Source organism: Bos javanicus, chromosome 25 (genome assembly GCF_032452875.1).
Source record: "Bos javanicus breed banteng chromosome 25, ARS-OSU_banteng_1.0, whole genome shotgun sequence".
NCBI lineage: Eukaryota > Metazoa > Chordata > Mammalia > Artiodactyla > Bovidae > Bos > Bos javanicus.
The window spans coordinates 1721546-1740409 of NC_083892.1; the positions used below are offsets into that span (position 1 = coordinate 1721546).

The 18864-nt window shown below is 66.4% G+C and overlaps 1 protein-coding gene and 1 long non-coding RNA gene across 7 annotated transcripts; one reads left to right on the plus strand and one right to left on the minus strand.

Annotated features, from left to right (window-relative positions):
- Window positions 1–50: 50 nt before the first annotated feature.
- Window positions 51–18260, minus strand: CASKIN1 (CASK interacting protein 1). 6 transcript variants are annotated; one of them, XM_061400826.1, is made up of 20 exons: window positions 18022–18256; window positions 12125–12176; window positions 11924–12021; window positions 11467–11612; window positions 11280–11375; window positions 11042–11172; window positions 10440–10548; window positions 10246–10354; window positions 10061–10155; window positions 9596–9713; window positions 8369–8470; window positions 8201–8289; window positions 8041–8125; window positions 7864–7955; window positions 6970–7080; window positions 6786–6887; window positions 5321–5459; window positions 3188–5233; window positions 2074–2494; window positions 51–1653 (listed from the first exon to the last, which is right to left on the minus strand). In XM_061400826.1, exons 1-20 carry the CDS (start codon window positions 18113–18115, stop codon window positions 1557–1559), a joined length of 4332 nt encoding a protein of 1443 aa, XP_061256810.1. In that variant the 5' UTR covers window positions 18116–18256; the 3' UTR covers window positions 51–1556. The 6 variants fall into 6 exon arrangements, with proteins under 6 accessions (XP_061256810.1, XP_061256808.1, XP_061256809.1 ...); XM_061400824.1 differs by having other exon boundaries at window positions 10061–10354; window positions 18022–18258; XM_061400825.1 differs by having other exon boundaries at window positions 8041–8289; window positions 18022–18257.
- Window positions 5166–14246, plus strand: LOC133238113 (uncharacterized). The gene is made up of 3 exons (XR_009733436.1): window positions 5166–5254; window positions 5349–8310; window positions 9354–14246. It is a non-coding gene; the product is annotated as an uncharacterized LOC133238113 (long non-coding RNA).
- Window positions 18261–18864: the final 604 nt, after the last annotated feature.

Here is an 18864-nt window from a genome sequence, read left to right on the forward strand (position 1 = left end):
CCCCCACTTGCCCCAATATGCAGCCCCCCACCAAAAAAAAGCCAGGCAGCTCCGTTTTCTGTTTATTGACAGCTGACAGTAGCTCCCTGCCCGGACCCCCCTCCCCACCTGCTAGCCCTGGTCCGGGCCACCCACTGCAAAGAGGCCAGGCAGATGCCCAGGCCCACCCACCTGGAGACGTGTTAGCACGTGACTGCTGGGAGGGGCCCCACATGTCCAGATACCACCTAGGCAGAACCCCTCCACCCACCCGAATCACAGTCGCTGGTTTTCGGCGTTTTTAATTCTCTTTTTTAAGAAATGTCAAAGTTGTGCCCAACACATGTGGATCAGCAAACACAACAGAGGAGGCCAGTCAGTACTTTTTTGGAGTGGGGGAGGAGAGAGAAGGCGAGAAGGGCCACACAACACGGCCTCGGCCCACAAGCAGAGCGTCTGGGAGCGGGGGCGCGGCGGGCTGGCTGTGTGGGGCCAGCTGGGGCCCCCGGGAGGGAGGGTCGGGCATACCCTCGCATGTACCACACACAGCCTGGCATGCACGCCCTTCACCCACTGCTGTCACCCGGCTGACACACCCACGCTGTGCACACAGCTCCCTTGGAACCCAGGGGCACCCTCACACCAGCACCCCAGAGAGAGGTGGAACCCTGCCCACTGTCTCCACCAAACGGAGGACACAGCCCAGCGGCGAGCAAGGCACATCCTTCAGGTTCTTCAGACGCAGAGAAGTTAGGAGAGAGATCAGAGGGGAGGCCCTGGCAGAGCACGGACCCCTCCTCGGACCCCAGCCTGTTTGTGCTACTGGGCCAGGGATCTGGCCACTCTGGGACCGAGGGAGGAACGGATAGACAGACAGATGGCCAGGGCCTCTTGACAGCTTTTGTCTTGAACTAGACTCCAGCGTCCTTACAGTTGGTAAATGGTTTTCTATAGAATCAATAATATTTTTTCTTTCTTTAAATATATATTTGTTAAAGTTATACCTTTTTGTATCTCTGGGGAAATCTGCCTTAGCTCATTCCCAATAAATTAATACTCTTCGATAGCTTATATTCTGGGGGAGGGGGGGGAGAGGTGCTGTGGGGCAGGGGGCCCAACCCAGCCCCTTGTGCTGCGCAGGAGCGGCTGGCAGAGGTCCCCATCGGGCAGTTCTGTGCTGGGCATAGGCCTGTGCTCTGCCCCAGACTGGGGAGGGGGCTACAGTGGCTGCCCCCTGCCCACTGCCCCCGAGGGTGGGCCCAACCGGGGCTCTGGGCGGGGGTTCAGGAGCGGCCCCTCCCGCACCACGGCGGGCAGAGCCTGGCGGTGGGGACAGGCGGCCCAGCAGTTATTGCACGGGGAGGGGGCAGCAGCATCTGACCAGAGCCCTTGGGTCCCCCGGCCAGGCAGTCGTCCGGGCTGGGCCCGGCGGCAGGAGTTGTGCTTGTGCAGGAGCCTCGCGCCCGGCCCCCTGCGCCCCGCCCTCGCGGCCCCGCCCGCCTGCCTGCTCACGCCGCGCCCAGAGGTGCCCATCCTGAGGTAAAGGTCAGCGTGCGGGCCCGACGTGGGCGGCCGCGTCACTCCAGCATGGCGTCCAGCTGGTCGGCCAGGTCGTCAAACATGCTGCCAATGTCGTCCAGGATGCTGCCGGTGCTCTTCTCCGCGGCCGAGGGGCTGCGGGCGGGCGCGGAGTGAGCAGGAAGGCCCGGAGCAGGGCGTTCCGCCCCTCCGCGCGAAGGCCGCCCCCTCGCGGACACCACGGCCCTCCCCCGCCCACGAGGGCTGACCGCCCAACTCATGGCCAGACCCCTCTCCGCCCATTCTGGTCCCGCCCCGCAGCATGGGGCAGGGCTAATTCAAGGCCACGCCCCCATGACGTCTGCCAGCCCAGGCCCCGCCCCACGCGCGGCCGCCTCTGGGGGACCGGGCCCCTCTCAGAGACCCCGCCCATGCCGGGCCCCGCCCCGCAGTATGGGGCGGGGCTAGTTCAAAGGCCACGCCTCTCCGGCGCGACTCGATCCCGCCCCCACAAGGCAGCCTACAGGTGAGCGGCAGCCTCGGCCTCGCGCAGGCCGCACCCGGTCCTGCACCTACCGCGAGCCCTGCGCGTCCTCCTGCCGGATCTTCTCTTCTACGGCTTGCAGCGCCGCCGCCAGGCACGCGCTCGTCTCCTCCAGCTTCTGCCGGGCGCTGTCCCCCGGCGAGGCGCCGTCGGGCGCAGCTGGGGGCCCTGTAGCCGCGGCGGCAGCGCGTGGCGGCTTGGCGGGCACGTGCAGCGCGGGCGCACCGGGCGACGGCGGCCTGGCGGGGCTGGCGGGGCTGGCGCTCAGCGCGGGCGGCGTGCTGGCCGGCTTGGCGAGGGCGGCGGGTTGCTGGCGCGCCGGCGAGGGCGCGGGCGACGGGCTGGAACTGCCCGACTGCAGCCCCGCCGCGGCTTTGGCCGGCTTTGGCGCCGTGGGCGGTGGCGGCGGCTTGGGAGACACGGGCGGCGGCGTGCCGTGCGCACGCTTCACCTCTGCGGGGAGGAGGAGATTCGCACCGGGGTGGGAGGTCGCGCGGCGCGCGCAAATCGCGCGCTGCCCGTCCCTACCCAAGCCCTGCCTAAACACTGCCCAAGGGCCCTGCTTCGCAACCGGGAGCGAAAACAACGCCCTCTGCACTGCAAGCCCGGCTTCAGCTCCAGCCCTCCGTGCCCCTCCCCACTGGGTCTCCCTGAGGCTGTGGCGGCGCGGGGGCGGGGGGGGGGGGGCGCTTCCCTGCGCACACCTGTTTGGGTCACTGCTTCCAAACCCCGACCCATCCTCATTCCACCTCCATCCCCTTCCAGGTGTGGCCTGTTGTAGCCACTGGCCCTTCCGTTGCTTGAATGTCACAAGGACTTTGCACCTCTGACCTTTCTGTCTGGAAGCCTCTCCCCTCCCTCCCGTGCTGGGGTCACTCTACAGCCATGTCAGAGTCCCCCCGAACCCTCCGGCCTCCTGGGCCTGTCCTCCTTCCATAGGTGCTGCTCTTTATGCACCTGTGCCTCCTCCACTGAGGACCTAAAGACAACTGTCCCAGCTCTGGGCTGATGGTCCGGGGCAGCTGGATGAGGGAGTCTGAAGATACCTTCCCACCCCACTCCCTCTGGCCTTCATCAGATCCAAGAAGCAGAAAACCCTGCAGACCGTGGTGTGGGACCCCTCCCCAGCTGGCTTCCTGCACCTACCTGGGCTGCTGGGACCTGGCAGCGGCACCTTCTTGGAGGCAGGTGTGGGTGAGCCCTGGATCTTGGGCACGGGCTGAGCCAGAATGGGCTTGGGAGAAACAGGTGGCTTGGCCAGCTTCCGGGCATCGCTGTCCGGCGGGGGCAGCGGGGGCAGGTGCATGAGGTCAGAGGGCGGGGGCTCAGCAGGCGGGGGTGGCGGGGGCAGCTCTGGGGGCCCAGCCTGCTCAGAGGCTGGCCGGCGGCGCACAGTGCCCGTTCCATTCTGGTACACGGACAGCGGTGGTGGGGGAGGCTCGGGACCTGCCTCCCGCTCCTTGACCTTGGGCCGGCGCTTGACCGTGTCAGACTCAGTTAGGATGAACTTGACGTTCTCCTGCTGGCTCTGCTTGGCCCGGATGCGCCTCTTGAGGGTGGCACTGGCCTCCACCCTGGCTAGGGGCGGGCCCTCTGCACCCGCCTCGCCCTTGGCTGGACCTCGGGGCCGCTGCCGGGCGGCACCCTCTTCCACCAACTGGCCATGGTCTGCAGGCCCCGCTGGCTCTCCGGAACCCCGGCGAGCAGTGGCCAGGAGTCCCGTGACGGGCCCGCTCAGTGTGCGGCGCCGGTTCACCACCTCGCCGTCAGGTCCAATGGCCTCCTTGTGCTTCACTGAGGCCAGCACCGTGGCCACCCGGCCTGGCTCTGGGCTGGCAGGGTGAGGCATGGGATGGCCCTCAGGGGGCCTACGGGCTGCCCGGCCCCCACCCCCTATGGATGACAGCTCAAGCATGGCTGCGATGCTCTTCACGCTGCCGGCACTTCCTGTGTCCACGCTGCCAGCCAGGTCACTGGCCCGCCGGCGCTGCGCCCGGACCCCCAGTCGGCCGTCCTCAGCCCCGGCCCCCTCAGTCTCCGCGTCTGGCGCCGGCTCATCGGCCAGGTTGGCGCTGGCCATGGCGGAGCTGGAGCGCTTGGGTGGGGGTGGGGGCGGCCCCTTCTTCCGCGGCCGCACGGCAAAGGACTGGCTGCGGTTGACGTTCTTGTCTGCGCCGGCAGGCGCCCGCACCGAGTGGCTGCGGCCCACGCGCCGCTGGACCGTGGCGTAGGGCCCGGCGGCGGCCGGCACCAGCAACTCGTCCCGCTCCGGCTCGCTGTCCGACGCTGCGTAGCGATTCAGGCTGTGGGCGCGCTTCTTGGGCCTCCCTGGCTCTGCGTCGGCCTCGGGCGGCAGGCACAGCGTGGGCACCGGCGTGGGCACGGCTGCAGGTGCAGGCCCTGGGGCAGCCGGCCCAGCCTCACTCTCCACCGGTTGGGGCAGCACGTAGGCGAAGCCGCGGTGAGTGGGCGACTGAGGCAGCGAGCGGGGGGACATGGGTCGCTCCGTGGGCGGCAGCAGCTGAGGGGTGGGCTTCACCTTGGCTGTGGCTGGCGCTGGGCCGTGAGGCCCCCCCAGGGCCTGCGGGGAGCTTGGCCGGGGTTTCGTGGGTGTCTGGGGGGGCGTGAAGTGGCTGGCCCCTGGCGGCAGGACCTGCCGAGGCTTGCCGGGCACCGGGGGCACGCTGGCCCGCTTGACACTGTGGCCGTGGCGGCTGGGCCGGGCTTCCTTGGGAGGGGTGCCGGGGGCCGGCCCCTCATCGAGCAGGTACTCCTGGCTCCGTGACATGGGGCTGCTGGGTCCCGGGGGCCCATCGCCCAGCAGCTCCTGGGAGCTGCTCATGTGCCGCGCCCTCCCCCCCAGGCTGGGCTCCTGCCGCCCTGAGGCCCTCGGGGTGGGCGGCAGGTGGTTGGCCGGCTTTTCAGCCGGGGCGGTGGCAGCAGCAGCCCCTTCGGCCGGGCCGGTCAAGGCCGCCTGCAGCTCCCCGCTGAGCTCGCTGTCCTGGAAGGTGGTCATCTTCGGAGACTGGCAGTCAGCCGGGGCAGGCTCGGGTGGGGGTGGCGACTCGATGGCCATCACCTCCAGCGACTGCGGTGCCTTCCGGCGCAGGGGTCCCCCCTCGTACTTGGCGTACTCTGCCTTCTGCAGCTCCGCCAGTTTCCGCACGGCCAGCATCAGCTTCTTCTGGTGGCCTGAGTTGGGGCGGGGCGCAGGTCAGGCCCGGGAGCACAAGGAGGGCGGGGCGGGGCGGGGCGGGGCGGGGCGGGGCGGGGCCTCACCCAGCTTGGTGATGCCGATCTCCTGCAGGTCCTCCCAAGTGATGTCCGTGATGAAGTCAATGTTCTCGTAGCCGTTGTCCACCAGCACCTTGTAGTACTGCGCCAGGCCGATCATGGACAGCCACACGGCCAGGTTTGCCTACGGGGCGGGGGACACAGAGGGCAGCCCAAGCTGGCTGCCCATACCCTGCCTGCTGCTCGGAGCTGGTGGAGGGGTGGGCACCGGGCCAGCCCGGCACAGAGAGACGGAAGGACAAATGGACAGGCCGGAGGGGTCAGCACAGCCTTGACAGCACAGCCAAGGCCAGCGCACACACACGTGCGGACACAGGCAGACACACACAGAGGCGTGACCCTCTCCGCGGGATGCCCTCGGGGGGAGGGGGAGGAAGGCGCTTCCTCACCTGCCAGGCAGGCCAGGCAGCCCTGGGGACGGCACCCACGTGGACACACCTCACGCGTCACGGACGCAGACACACAGCATCACCGACCAGCAACAGGTATACGCATAGCTTGCACCCCAGTCATCCATGGCACTGACACCCCTGAGTCACACTCACGCCCTCTCATCATTTCCCCACCATCCTCAGCCACACGTCACACAGCCTTGTCACACGCCTGTGCAAGTATCCGTGATGGAGTTCACCCAGAACCAGCCAGTGGCCCCCTGACCGGGATCCACCTATCCACATTCCCAGCTGGACATCACTCACACACCAACACAGCACTCGGTCACCGCCTGGGTGAGCAAGCAGAGTGAAGCCCCTGGGACCCGGGCGAGCTGGCTGGGAGGACCCCTGAGCCATGGACTGAGTGGGGCGAGGCAGGCAGTGTGGGTGAGGCGTGTGCACCCGCCTGTCCCACCCTGGGGGCCCTCGGTGGCCACAGCATCTCCCTCCTGGACGGTGGGAGCCAGAGGCCCAGAGAGGCGGTGCAGATGGGACAGGCCCCAGGTCCCCGTCTCCCATCCCGGAGCCTGTGCCTCCGCAGGGCACCCGTGCATGACAGCACAGGCCGAGGCCAGTGTGGCCATCGGTGGGCACTGGGCATGTGTTCAGTGCACGCATGCGGTCTGCATGCTGAGGCCTGTGCTCACACACACCCTCCCCGTGCACGTGCCTGGGTATGTGCCTGGGTGTGTGGCAGCCCCCTGCGGTGTCTGGTGGGCGTGCATCGGGCAGCACTGCAGGGCGCTGGGTGGTGCCAACATCCCTGAGTGGCAAGTGTGTAGTAGAGACGGGGATGCTCCGGGCTCCAGGCTCCCCTTGCCCGAACAGCCCTCAGAGGAGGTCACCCCGGCCCCTGCCCGGGGAGGCTGGCCCAGGGGCCCCTGACAGACGAACAGAGGACACCCTCTGCTGTCCTCTCACTGGGCTCCCCAGAAGGCAGGGGAGGGCCGTGGCTATCTGTCCGTCTGTCGGTCTGCCCCTCCTGGGCTTGGCCACCAGGGTGCAGGGGGCCTTACAGGTTTGTGCTCGGGCAGCCAGTCCGGGAGGCTCAGACCACTGATCTCCGCGGTGATTTTCTTCCTGTGGCCGGGCTTGGTGACCCCGATGGCAGTGAGGTCCTGGGTAGAGGAGCTGCCTGTTAGCCAGAGGCTGGGGGCCCATCTCCGAGCCAGATGGTGGGCAGCTTTCTGGGCACCTCACCTCGGGGGTCATGCGGCTGATGGTGGGCAGGTCGTACCCAGCGCTGATGAAGTTGGGGGCGTAGAGCTGCAGCTGGAACGTGGCAAGCCACTGGCTGACAGCCTCGGCGCCCTGGAAGACACAAGGCACCCGCTGCAGGCTCGCCCACCTGCCCCCCCGGCCAGGCGTGCACCCAGCCACCGCAGCGCCTCCTTCTCTGCTCAGCCGAAGACCACGCGGCGCGAGCTGCCGTCTGCTGGGCCGTCTGCAGCCGCCAGGCCCCCGTCAGCCTGGCTGGGTGCTCCTCCCTCTGAGTCCGGGGCTCCGCTGTCTCCGCGTCGTCCTACGTGTCGGCTGCCTGCTGTGATCTCCACCAGGAGGGTCCCGCCGCCGTCCACATCACAGGCCTCCCCGACCGCCCCCCTTTCCTGGACCAGGGCCACCCAGCCATGTGGCCCGTGACAGGGGCTCTGGGAATGGGGCCTCAGGAGGGGCCACTGACTGCTGCCGCCCACGCGGGAGGTGGGCTCTGCCTGGGGGGGACGCAGGAGGACTCAGCCAGCAGTTCACGCCTGCCCTAGCACGCAGGTGCACGCACATGGACCCGACTCACCCCCACATACGCTTCCACTCGTCTCGCACCCACACCCTCCACATGCACACACAGGTGCACCCATGCCCAGATTGCAGTCACACTAGCCACACACAAACACACCCCCTACTCGCCTCACACTGTGTCACACTTTTACACACACTGGCTTACACGCACAGCCTGCACAAGAGACAACAGCTACGCACACAGACTGACAGACCAACAGAAGGACGGGCCTGGCCCATCGAGGGTGCTGGCTGTGCTGTGGCCCAGCCAGGTGGGCTTCCCCGGGCCCCGCCCCTGCAGCTGCCCTGGCCCTGTACCTTGCCTTCGGATGCTGCCTCCAGCTTCTTGGGTGGCTGCTCCCCATAGCCCGGCCCCGCGTGGGCCGCTGGAGGCTGGGCCCGGGTCGCAGCTAGGGACGAGAGGGTTTGGAGGGGTGAGGGCTGCCTGGGGGCTACCTCCGCACCCAGCCAGCAGTGCTGTGTCCTTGCCCTTACCTGCAGGGCCCTCCGGAGGCTTGACCGGGCTGTCCCCGGGGCTGGAGTCGGACACTGGCTTCTGGGAGAGCACCGTTGCCAGGAGCTGGAACCCAGACAGGCTGGCTGACCAGTGCTGCTCCGGACCCAGGCACCCCGGCCCTGCTGCCACCCCACCTACCTTGACCCCTTCAGAGCCAGCGTGCAGGGTGTGGCCCCCGACGCTCCGGCCCCCAGCCGCGCTGCTCAAGCTGCCGCTGCGGTCCCCGCCTGCCCACAGGACAGAACAAGGTCAGCCGCCGCCCGCCCCACTCCACCCCACCGCCTCCCCCCAAGGCCCCCCACCCACCTGCAAAAGGCTTCCTCAGCACCCAGATCTCCTCGGGGGGCACAGCGGGCCCCGCGGAGCTGCCTCCCTGGGGTGGACTTGGTTCAGCACCTGCTCGGGGACCTGCAGGCCGAGCACAGCTGCCCTGAGCCCTGGACCGGCTCCAGGGCCTGCGTAGAGTAGAGGCCAGACACGCACACACACATGCACACATGCATGCATACACACAGTCCCGTGCACACAGAGACACACGTGTGCGCACACAGACACATGCACAGAGATGCACACAGGCACACACATGCGTACACACACACGCACATGCACACAGAGACACACGCATGTGTGCACACGCGCACACAGGCCGGGAGGCTCAGCGCCAGCTCCTCTTCCCCGGCTGTCTGCAAGGAGCTGAGAGACCCTCAGAAGACCCCTCCCAACCCTGGACACTGGCGAGCAGGAGAGCAGGGCAGAGCGGAGTACAGGCCAGGCTATTCTGCCAGTGGTCCAGTATGTGGAGGTGGGGGTTCGCAGGAGGGTACAAACCCCTCTGATAGGGGAGCAGGGGGAAGAGGTCCCCAGGAGCCTGGGGCCAGGGCACTTGATGACCTTGGGTGGACTGACCGACCACACCTCCTAGCTGGCCCTCCTCTGCCCTCTCACCGGCCTGTCAACCTCCGTGTCCTCTGTACAGGATAAGCCCGTCACACCCGTACCACACCTGAAGCCATTCCACAGCTCTGTGGCTTCCTATGCCCCTCGCTCTGTCACCAAGCCAGCCGCCCTGGGCTCTGGACCCTCACACAGGTCATACTCTGCCCTGCCTGAGCGTCTCTGCATGTGTGGTTCCCGCTACCCCAAAGTCGCCGCCTGCAGCTTGCTCCCTCCCACTTCTCAGGGCCTTGTCCGTCCACTGTCTGAAGCATGTCTCCATCTGCAATGTCTGGGTCACTGGTCGGCACATTTCCCTCCATGCTGACTTCACTGTCCTGTGCTCCCCTCCGCCCAGGGCAAGCTCCTTGAGAGCAGGAACGAGGCCATTTGGGTGATCGTCTATTCCTCGAGCCTGGCGTGTAGTGTCTGCTGAATCAATGAAGGACCAGGTCTGGGGACCCGGATAAGAGAGCTGGCAGGACAAATCCCGGACCTCACACCCAGTGATTGCGGGAGCTCATGGCCCCAGCCCAGCCCGCAGCACACCGTGTACATGCTCCTGTCTGGCCACGAGCCTCTGGCCTGGGCTGGACTTGCCTGCTCGCTTGACGATGGCCTCGCCCAGGGAAGATGGGAAGTAGCCCACACGGTCATTGCCTGTCCTGTTGTCATGGATACAGCCCTTCCAGCGACCATCTGGGTGCTGCTCAAGGACCTGGCCGGATAAGGTGAGGGGAGCACACTCAGGGGGGACTCCCCTCCGGGTCAAGTGGATAAGATGAGGGGAGCACGCTCAGGGGGGACTCCCCTCCGGGTCAATGGATAAGGTGAGGGGAGCATGCTCAGGGGGACTCCCCTCTGGGTCAATGGATAAGGCGAGGGGAGCACACTCCGAGGGACTCCCCTCTGGGTCAATGGATAAGGTGAGGGGAACACACTCGGGGGGACTCCCCTCTGGGTCAAGTGGATGGGTGGCCTGGCCCCCCCAGTTCTTGCCAGGCGTTGGGGGCAGCATCCCAGGCCCCTCTCAGCCCTGCTCCAGCAGCCCCGGACCGTCCTTACTGTGATGATGTCCCCAGCTTTCACGTTGAGGCTGGTCAGGTCATAGTTGTTGCAGTAATCCTTGGTCGCCCGGACCTGCAGGGCCGCCGAGGCCTCTGGGGACACAGGAGGTGGCAGACCCCCCGGTCCTGTGAGCCGGCCCAGCCCCGGCCCCGCCCCAGCCTCCCGGCGCCGCCCAAGCCCACCTCGCAGCAGCTGCTTGATCTCCTTGCTGGCCTGGGAGGTGGTGAACTGATGCACAATGTCCAGGGCAGTCTGGCTGTAGGTGTTTCTCACATGGGCGTTGATCCCATTCTGCGTGTGCCAGAGAGTGAGGCCTGTCAGGAGCCCCCTCCGCCCTCGCCTGATCCCCGCACCCTGTACCCTGGCCCCGACTCACATCCAGCAGCAGCCGAACCACCTCCGTCTTCCCACAGAGTGCGGCCTCGTGCAGGGCGGTGCCGGACTTGGTCTGGCGGTTAATGTCGATGCCGGCTTGGAGCAGCAGTCTGGCAGGGTGGCAGGGGGAGCAGGCAGGGCCTTGCATGCGAGTCCACTGGCCCGGCACCCCGAGTCGGCCTCTGACTCCTGGGGGCCCAGAATGAGCCAACCCGACCCCACCTCCCCGACAGGATGGCCTCCGCCAGTGACCAGGAACTTGCAGGAGTCCCCCTCCCAGTGCAAATCCTTCACATTCTGGTCTTGTCTCATCTCAGGACAAGCAGTGCTGCGATGCGCACTTTGAACATGGGGAAACAGAGGCTCAGAGACGCCGAGAGTCACCACAGGGCCACCTGGCAGGTGGCACAGGCTGGGAGGCTGTAGAAGCCCACTCCCTAGCCCCCACTGGGGCATCCTCTACGGGGGTGGCTGGAGGCATCCCTTGTACCAGAGGCCTGACCACATCCCCATGGCTTCCCGGCCGCTCCGGTCTTACTGCCAAGCCAGGAGCAGGCACCGCGAGGCAGAGAGCCCCTCACCCCGCCCCCACCCTGGCCATACCTGATGATGTCGATGTGGCCGTTCTTGGCTGCCAGGTGCAGGGGACTGGTGCCGTTGGGGTCGGTGGTGTCTCCTGGCCGGGGCTCCAGCAAGGCCGTACACATGTTGCTGCTCAGAAGCAGCTGGACCACCTGGAGGGAGGGGTGAAGAGTAGGGGGCCCAAGAAACGGGGTGGGAGGCCCCTAGGAGAAGAAGACGGAGCAGATGGAGTCGCACTCAGCTCCCCGGGGAGACTTACCCCGACGCGGCCAAACTCACAGGCCAGGTCCAGGGGCGTCTTGCCCGAGTTGTCCACCATGCAGGGGTTGGACTGGTGCTGCAGCAGCATTTCGGACTGCAGGGACCGCAGGCACGGTCAGGCCTGGGGGTGTCCATCAGGCTCCTGCTGCCCCAGGCGCCCTGTCGCCCCCAGGGGCAGTCCTTACCACATCATAGTGACCGTGCTGGGCCGCCAAGTGCAGGGGGATGTGGCCCTCGTCGGATGGGATGTTCACCGCTGAGCCCGCCTTCAGCACCAGCTTCATGGGCTCCTTCCGGCCCTGCCAGGCCGCGTAGTGCAGAGGCCGCATGCCTGGGGGGGTGGACGGGGCAAGTTGGGAGCTGGAGCTAGACCCTGCCCCTGACCCCAACCCTGACCTCCAGGACGCTGACCCCACGAGAAGCTGCCTCGACCCAGACCAGGACCCTAGGCTGACCTCAGTTGAGGGACCATGGAGGCCTCCAGGGTCCCTCCAGGGTTAAGCTCTGATCTTAACCCCTGTGCCCCTGGCTCCAAGATCCCTGGCCTTTACTGTCCACTTCCATCACTAATTTATAAGCTCCAAGAGGACAGTGGTTTTTATCCACTTCGCTCACTGCCATGTCCTGCCTGGCAGGCCTTGCCTTTGTTGTCCTTGATGTCCACAGCAGCCTGGGCCTCCAACAGCAAGGTGATCAGCTCTGTGTTGCCATTCAGGGCCGCGTGGTGCAGGGCTGAAAAGCTAACGGGTGATGGACACATGTGGACAGGTGCCGGACACCCCCCTGCCCTAGGAGTCCCTGACACCCACACCAGACTGATGCCTCCCAGGGCTGAGAACTCACCCATCAGGGTCTTGGAAATTGACATTGATCTTCTTGGTGGAGCCCAGGAGTTCTGCAGGGGGGAGGAAACACGGTGAAGGAGGCCCACCTGGGGCCCAGCCCCCTCTAGGCAGCCCGAGAGCAGCTGGCTAGCTCTCTGGCAGGCTCAGAGCCAAAGCTATCTAGGGCTTCAGTCTAGAAGCGTTCATTCATTCCGCTGTGCTCCCTGCACCCAGCACCAGGTACCAGCTTTCGGACCTCAGTTTCTCACTGAACTGAGATGCTGGGAGGTTTCCCCGGGCCAGGACCTGTCTGAGAGGCCGGGGCTGGGCGCCCACACAGGCGCACACATGTGCACACGAAGCCCTCCCTGGGGACGCCGGCTGAGCCCCTGCCAATGGTGGGAGGGAGAGAGCCAGCCCAATCTGTCTCTCAGAAGGGCCCAGATGGGCCCGGGGGCGGCCTGCCACACCCGGAAACAGGGGTATCTCTGTGGGAGAGCCGCACTTCCAGGGTGCAGCCTCCCCCAGCTCCAGCCCCAGGCCTGGCCAGTGTGGATGCACCCCATCCAGCCAGGCGGGAAGGGGAGGCCAACAAGTGGGCCCATGCCTCTGGGCAGCCACGCGATAGTGACCCCCTCATCGGCCTGCCTGAAGCCCTCCCTCGGACGCCCCGGTCTCCTCCACAGTCCTGGCCTCCACTGGGCGACGGCCAGAGGAGCGGAGCCCACCGATGCTCTCCCCACGGGCTCAGGTCCAGCCGGACTCGGGCCAATCCCCTGCCTGTCTGGGCCATGGTTACATAACCCATTTGTGGGTCAGTCACTCTGTGAAGGAGGGGCTGGCAAGACAGAAGCCCCTTTGTCCAGGCCCAGGACAGGGATGGGGGCAGGAGCCCGAGGGAGTCGGGGCTCAGAGGGGCTGCTGCAGGGCCGCTTAGTGACCCACGGCAGCCCCAGCCGCCCCAGCCTCGGTTCTCAGCTGCTGGATGTGGGCCGTGAGGCCCCCCGGTGGCCCACAAGGCCCGCAGAATCAGACAGGCCTCTGCCCCTTACTAGCCCTGTGGCCTGGGCCGTGAGCTCGGAGGGTCTAACGGGCCGGCCTCGCAGGTCCAAGGGCTCAGCACGTGGCCGTTGCTGACACAGCTCCACAGGGCTCCTCCCCACCCTCCCCAGGGAGGGGCTCTTCCGGCCAATAGCCCAGGAGCAGAGGCTCCAGGACCAGCGGCGTCTCCACCCCCGCCCCCGCCCCGCTCAGATGCGTGGCTGATGCTGGAGTCTGTCTCAGTTTGCACCAGTGCCGCTGGTGGTCCAGGGCAAAACCTTGGAGGCAGCCCTGGGTCCTTATGTCTTCATCGGTAAATCCTGTGGGCTCTGCCTTTAGAACCCGTTTAAAGCACGCCCAGAATCCTATCCTTTCTCGGTCGCAACATCCCCAGCCCACACCAGGTCAGCATCTCTCGAAGGACCACAGCCACCTCCTCTCCACTGGCCTCCCCACTTCCAGCCTGTCGCCTCCACACCCACTGAGGTCGGTGGGGCCCCCCGAGGACACGCGTCTGATCCTGCTGCTCCCGTCTCACTGGGGTTAGAGGCCGAAGCTGGACACGCTTCCCCCTCACCCCTGCTCCAGTCACCTGAGCCTCCTTGACGGCACTCCAACACACCTGCCTCTGCTGCCACAGGGCCTTTGCACAAGCTGTGTATGTGGAGAGGGCAGGTGTTATTCTTCCCTCTTCCCATGACTCCCTCTTCATATCCTCCAGGCCTTTATTCAAGACCTGCTTGTCAAAGCCTCCTCACTCCCATCTAAAATGGTAATTATCTGGGAGTTCTCTGGGAGTCCAGTGGTTAGGATTCAGGCCCAGGTCCAGTCCTTGGTTGGGGAGCTAAGGATTCTGCAAGCCACGAGCCGTGGTCAAATTTAAAAATTGTTCGTGTTCAGTTGCTCAGTCATGTCCGACTCTTTGCAACCCCATGGACCGCAGCACGCCAGGCTTCCCTGTCCTTTGCTATCTCCTAGAGTTTGCTCAAACTCATGTCTTTTGAGACATCTCATCCTCTGTCGCCCCCCTCTCCTGCCCTCAGTCTTTCCCAGAATCAGGGTCTTTTCCAATGAGTAAATAAAATGGTAACCTCCCACCCCGTCCTGTGTCTGTGTCTTTTTCTCTTTAACTCCCATTACCTTTTTTATTGTCCACCTCCATCACTACATTACAAGCTCCAAGAAGACATGGTTTTTGTCTACTTTGCTCACTGCCGTATCCTTTCAGCTAACACAGTGCCGGGCACACACGAGGCGCTCAGTGCCTGGTGACTGAACTGAACCCTCATCCCACATACTCCATCCACCTGCCAGGCCTGGCTTCAAGTGTGAGACCCGTGTGGCCACTCAAGAGGAGCCACGCGCTGGGTGGACACTCTGCCGCCGCCGTCTAGAGACAAGGCAGCCCCTCTTTTTGTCCTGCACTGGGCTCTGTGAACTATGCGGCCGGGTGGGCCGCAGTCCCTGCTGCATAGCTGAACAGAGCCCAGGCGTTGGTGGCCCACTAGGGACCCCCGCCGCACTCAGGGCTGCGCTCAGCACCTTCTCGTGCCAGAAGGCTCTGCCCGACTCTAATGTTGCTGCCCCCATACCCTTAGTTCCAGTGTAGCCAGGCTCAGATTCTCCCCAGAGCCTCCCCGGGCCAGCTCACTCTCCCTCCAGCAGCAGGCACCCAGGCAGCTGCTCCAGGAGCTCCGAGCAGAGGCGGAGGCCCGGCCACGCCCGCAGGTGCTGAGGTCTCAGAGGGGCTGGAGGTCAAGGCCCAGAAGTGACACACACTAGTGGGGAGGAGGCGTCTGCATCCGGAAGGGGACCACCCCCCACAGGAGGAGGGGGCTGCTTGTAAGGTCATCTCCCCCTCCCTGGGCTGGTCTCCTCAAAGTGCTGGAACTGGATGTAGGTGGGCTTGAGGCCTTGGAGCACCCCCATGGGGACACTGGGCATCCAGGAAGCCCCCACAGCGGCAGCCTGCCTGGGGCTGGGGGCTGCACCTTGCAGAGACAGGTGTCCTGAGTGAAGCTGGTGCAGAGCAGGGCTGCCCAGGCCTGGGGGCTGTGGGCACAGAGCGGAAGGTCCCAGGAGCTCCTCGCCCTTCCCACGAGGCACCGAGTCCTATGGCTTACCGCTGGTCACAGGACATGCACCTGGCCCCTGACCCCCAGAACTCGGGCTCTCCTGTGGCCCCCACCTCTAATTGTTCTCCTGCGACCACCCCAACCTGGGAGGCCAGTTGCAAACTCCAGCTGCAGATGCCTCCGGGGAGATGACCCCAGACCCTCTTCCGCCCTGTCCTCATAGCCTCCCTCCACCTCCCTGCCAGGGACTCCTCCAGCCACGGAAGCCACACACAGGCCACATCCGTGCCCTCCAGGGAGGGGCCTCGGCCTCCTCTGCTCCCATGTCAGCCTGGCTGTACCCCGCGGCCTCCAGCAGGGCGAGGCCCCCCTACGCCCCCAGGGCAGGCAGCACCGAGCCAGGCGCTGGAGGGCAGCTCTCCGGGGCTAAGGTGAGCGAGCATGGGAGCACCTGCGTGTAGTCTCCAGTAAATCTGAAGAAAGGGGAGGCGGGGCCCGGAGGAAGGACAGGGCATCCCCGTACCCCAGAAGGCCAGCCCCCACCCCAGCAGCTTCCCTTCCAAGCAGAGCGGTCTCTTCTTCCCTCCAAGGATGACTGCTAAGGGTGGCAGCCCGTGCATATGAGCGGAGGCTCCCTTCAGGCGGGATGGGGGAGCCGCCAGAGCCTGGGGTGACGCTGGGTGGGGGGTGGGCTGAAGTGAAGGTGTCAGTGCCGGGAAGGGACTGTGGAAACAAGGGTCATGGGAACACCTTTAGAGTTGGGGGGCCCCAGGGAGCACGGCCGGATGCCCCCCACCCCATGGCCCAAACTCCAGCTGTACTTTGCTGAATCAAAATACATCTTACTCCAAAGCAGGCCAGTGTTGCCATGACAACTGAGCTAATTCATGGAGGGATTTCTCCATCTGATTTATTACGCCCGCCCCTGTGAGTCAGAGAGCCCAGATTCAGGGGCCAGGGCAGGTGTCTCTCCTACCCGGGGACCAAGCCACACAGGGGCGAATGCAGAGATCCACGTGGGGACACAGGTGGATGTAAAAGCCCCACATATCTCCCCGGGGGCCAGAGTGGAAGACAGGAGGAGTTCCCAAACCTGACGCCCCCACTTCCTCCACGCACCGGCCCTGGGCTGTCTAGGAAATGGCCATGGTGGCTCAGACAGTAAAGAATCTGCCTACAATGCGGGAGACTCAGGTTTGATCCCTGGGTCGGGAGAAGCCCCTGGAGAGGGGAATGGCAACTCATTCCAGTATTCTTGCGTGGAGAATCCCATGGATCCCAGAGAAGCCTTCCAGAGAAGCCTGGGGGGCTACAGTTCATGGGCTGGCAAAGAGTCTGACACGACTGAGTGACCAACACTATCACTACTAGCCCTTCCTGAGAACACACGAAGGCCTGGGCTCCCTGCACACTCTCACTGTTCTTAAAACAAGGCTGTGGGGCAGGGACCACTGAGGGTCCCATCCCACAGATGAGGAGACCCGAGCTGTCTGCACCCAAGGTCGGCTGGCCACTAGGTGGAAGTCTTTGCCTTGCTTTCACCTCTCATCCCTTCTGCTTTTGAGGCTCAGCTGAGGCGGCCTCTGCCTGAAAGCCCTGCCTTTCTGGGCCCTGAGGCCCTGAAGCCCGTCCTCAGTGGCAGCCCGCCCCTGGGCCCCGGGTACGGAAGGCTGGGCCGGCCTGTGCCTGTGAAGCACACAAGTGCAGCTCTCTAACCGCATAGGGTAGACAAGGAGCGGCCAGGCGGGGCTGCGGTGGGAGGGGTCTTCCTGGGGCTCAAGGAGCTGCTCCCCAACTGCCCCAGGGGCCGTCTTAGTTCTCAGCATCTCGCCTGGAGAGAGGGGAGGGGGCTTCCCTCGCTTACACACCGTCCCAGGGGACGGCATGGGGCGTGGGCCACTCAGACCCCACCTGCGACCCACAGGAGGCCAGCCGGTGCCCTCACAGGTGCCCTGACACACTGACACGGCCATACGTGCGCAGCCGCACACGCCCTTCCGTCCATCCCCAGCGTCCCGGGGGAGGCTCTGAGCTGAGCTGGGATGAGTGCTAGAATCAGGGCTCCAAGCTCCTAAGCGTCCCCCGAGGCGCCCACAGCCCCAGTTCAGGAAGACCAGTGGGAGACCCCCTCCCCTCCCAGCCCCCTTTCCCAGCAGGGAAGCCAGAGAGGGCCAGGATGGCACCTGCCGGCAACTCAGCCTGCCTGGGGCTGGGCGACCTTGGGCCTCGGCTCCCCCTCCGGTAAACGGCCCCCCGCCGGCCATGCCTGGGCAGCCACACCCCCAGCGTGGTCCTTCCCCCCCTCCCTGCCAAGCCTGTTATTAAACACGGGGCGGGGAGGGGTCTGACAGAGACTGTCGGCCCTGTAGTCGCCCCTCACCGCAAGGCGCCCCTCCTTCTCTCCATGGCGTTGTGGTGGTGGTGGGGGGGAGCAGCCTCGCCCTTTAAAGGCCCAGCAGAGACCTCCAGCTGTCAGCCCGCAGCCCGGGAAGGGAGGGGATCGCAGGCGGGAGAGACGTTTGCGAACGCCTGCGGCCAGGGAGGCGGATGCCGCCAGGTGCCCGCTGCGGGGCTCGGGGTGACGGCCGGGTGCTCGAGGCCGCCCCTCCTTCAGCGCTGGCCGCAGGGGGCGCGGACCGAGGGTCCGGGCGCTGCTGGCCCCGCCCCGCCCCCCGGGACTCGAGAGCATCCCCCTCCGCGGCCGGCGCCGGGCGGGGTGGGGGGCTCGGCGCTGGAGACGGCCCCGGGGCGCGCGGCCGCTCCCGCCCGCCCCCAGCGCCCCCGCGCCCCCCGGACTCACTGGCCTTCCCGGGCCGCGGCCTCTGCAGCAGCCTCTGCGCGGTCCCCACGTCCTCCGCCTTCACTGCCTGCACCAGCTCCTGCTCCTTCCCCATGGCGCGGCCGGGGCCGCAGCGACGCGGCTGCGCTCCGTGCGCTCGGCGCGGCTCCGAGGCGGCGGCGGCGGCCCCGCGGCACCGGCCGCCTCCTCCGCCCTCCCCCGCCGCCTCCTCCGCCGCCCGCTCCCCTCGCAGTCCTCGGGCTCCGGCTAGGGATCGGGCTCCCGGCGCGGAGGGGGCGGGGAGCGCGTCACGGGCGGGGGGCGGCCCGGGGGCGGGGGCCGGCGGCGGCGGGCGTGAGGCGGGGGCGCGGCACCTGGCGCCGCCTCCCGGACGCCTGGGTCCCCCTCCTGCGGCCGCTGACCTCGGTGCGCCCGCGCCGGCCGCGCGCCCGGCTCCTTGGCTCCGCCCCTACCTCTGGCTCCGTCCTCCCGAGACGCCCCCTCCCCACGTGCGGGTCGCGCGGCTCGGGCCTGGCCTCTGCGGACACCCCGCGGCCCGGGCGATGGCCGGGGGACTAGACGCTGAGCCCCGACTCGGCGGCGACGCCAGGCAGAGCCCGAGAGCCTTCCAGAGGCTGCGGGACCCACGGGAGGAGGGACTCCTGTAGTGGGCGGGTGGGGACCCGGGCACCGAGAGACCCGGGCACCGGGCGCGGGAGCCGGGCCGCCAGAGGCTGTCAGACATTTCTGGCCCGTGGCTCCCGTGGGAGGTGTCGAGGGACTGTGAAGAGGAATCTCCCAGTAATGAATTCGGTGTCAGGGAACCCGAACACCCCCAGCCCAGCAACTGCACCTTCGCGCCCT